The following is a 2,131-nucleotide window of genomic DNA, read 5'->3' on the forward strand; positions in this document are numbered from 1 at the left end:
TGTGCGCGCCTCCTGCTGACGGGACCCTGTGTGTCTCCAGGTGTGTGTGTGTGTGTGTGTGTGTGTGTGTGTGTGTGTGTGTGCGCCTCCTGCTGACGGGACCCTGTGTGTCTCCAGGTGTGTGTGTGTGTGTGTGTGTGTGTGTGTGTGTGTGTGTGTGTGCGCCTCCTGCTGACGGGACCCTGTGTGTCTCCAGGTGTGATGGATCCCTTCCTGGTTCTCCACCAGCTCAGGTGTAACGGGGTTCTGGAGGGGATCCGGATTTGCCGGAAAGGTTTTCCCAACCGAATCGCTTACGCCGAATTTAAACAGCGGTGAGTCCCGAACTTTAACCCGACACAGGAACTCTGGGTCAAAGGTCAGAGCCGGTCCCCCTGCGGCCGTCTTTAAAGACCTCCAGGCTGTCAGCAGGGTTTTCTTCTGTGAACTTTGACCTTTTCACTCATTTTCAGTTCAGAGCGTTTTCACTCTGATCCATGAATCGTTGTGTCACGAAACTAACATCCCGTTTAAATGGCATCCCTGTTACCATGGCAACTGCACATAAACACATCTGGCTGGATGATAAAATGTCCCAGAAGTCATTGCAATAAATGATATATTGTTGTTTAGAGACCATTTTCAGCAACATAAAGGTAATAATGATGTCAGAACACATTCTCAAAGATAATATCGATTGTGTTTGTCAGGTGATTAATTGATTTATTACTTATTGTGACGATCTAAACGTGGCTTTAAACATGTTTCGGTTTAATCTATGAAACCACCAAACGTTAGCTGAACGTTGATGAACTGAAGGACGATGCGTCGCCTCCTGTCAGGTACCGCATCCTGAACCCGTCTGCGATCCCGGAGGACTCGTACATGGACAGCAGGAAGGCTGCGGAGAAGCTGCTGGGATCCCTGGACATCGACCACAACCAGTACAAGTTCGGACACAGCAAGGTGGAAAACCGGCCGACTCCCAGTCTGACCCGAACGAACGATTCAGTCACACTCCTCTCCGTTTGTCCCCTCAGGTTTTCTTTAAGGCCGGTCTGCTGGGACAGCTGGAGGACATGAGGGACGGCCGTCTGTCCCACATCATCACCTCCGTCCAGGCGAAGTGCCGCGGGAAGCTGATGAGGATGGAACTTGAGGAGCTGAAGCTGAAGAGGTCAATATGGCCGCCGTCAGGCTTCCTGTTCTGATGAAGACGCTAACTTCCTGTTTCTGCAGCAGCCATGTTGTTCAGTCATTCATGTGCAGAAGATCCAGGTTTTTACTGAGTTATACTGGACTGGTTCGGGTTTTGCCAGAACCAGTCCAGTCCGGGTTCTGGTAAAACCCGGACTGGACTGTGAAGCTGGATGTTTGTGGTTCTTCCTGTCAGGGACGCCTCCTCGGTCATCCAGTTCAACCTCAGGGCCTTCTTCTCGGTGCGCACCTGGCCGTGGATGATGCTCTTCTACAAGCTCCGCCCCCTGCTGAGGAGCGCCCAGGTGGAGAAGGAGCTGGCCGCTCTGAAGGACGACTTCGCCAAGTTGAAGGAAGCGTTTGAACGGTCCGCTTCCATGTTAGAACGAAACATCTGGAGAACGTTCTCCAGAGTTCTCTGACGGCTGGGCTCTTCTTCATCAGGTCAGAGGTCAAGCGGCAGGAGGCCGAGCAGCGGCAGGTGGTTCTGGTCCAAGAGAAGAAGGATCTGGCTCTGCAGCTGCAAGCTGTAAGAAACACTGAGCTTCAGTTTCACCTCCACATCTTTATTCCTTCTTTAAACCCCGGGGGGTTGAAGCCAACCAGCCGCTGACGTCAGAACAGAAACAATCTGAGTTTTTGATCCCATCAGGAGCAGGACAACCTGATGGACGCAGAGGACCGCTGCAACCAGCTGATCCAGTCCAAAATCTGCCTGGAGTCCAAGCTGAAGGAGATGCAGGAGCGTTTGGAGGACGAAGAGGAGGCGAGCGCCAGCCTGACGTCCACGAAGCGTCAGCTGGAGGACGAGGTGCTGTCCCTGAAGAGAGACGTGGACGACCTGGAGATGACGCTGGCCAGAGTGGAGAAGGAGCGGCACGGAGTGGAGAACAAGGTGCGGCGCCTCGCGGCATTTCGCTGCTGCGCTGAGCCTCCTGCAGCTGAGCCTCCTGCA

General features: G+C 53.4%; 1 protein-coding gene across 1 annotated transcript in view; it reads left to right on the forward strand.

Annotated features, from left to right (window-relative positions):
- LOC103468121 (myosin-7-like) overlaps nucleotides 1-2,131 on the forward strand; it is a 29,766-nt gene that overhangs the window by 19,357 nt on the left and 8,278 nt on the right. The window contains exons 16-21 of the mRNA XM_017305662.1: nucleotides 149-314; nucleotides 822-945; nucleotides 1,020-1,156; nucleotides 1,373-1,543; nucleotides 1,621-1,705; nucleotides 1,829-2,071. Of these exons, the coding sequence (XP_017161151.1) occupies nucleotides 149-314; nucleotides 822-945; nucleotides 1,020-1,156; nucleotides 1,373-1,543; nucleotides 1,621-1,705; nucleotides 1,829-2,071 (926 nt within the window). The remainder of the gene's footprint in view (nucleotides 1-148; nucleotides 315-821; nucleotides 946-1,019; nucleotides 1,157-1,372; nucleotides 1,544-1,620; nucleotides 1,706-1,828; nucleotides 2,072-2,131) is intronic.

This window comes from Poecilia reticulata, linkage group LG7, assembly GCF_000633615.1.
Source record: "Poecilia reticulata strain Guanapo linkage group LG7, Guppy_female_1.0+MT, whole genome shotgun sequence".
Taxonomy (NCBI): Eukaryota; Metazoa; Chordata; class Actinopteri; order Cyprinodontiformes; family Poeciliidae; genus Poecilia; species Poecilia reticulata.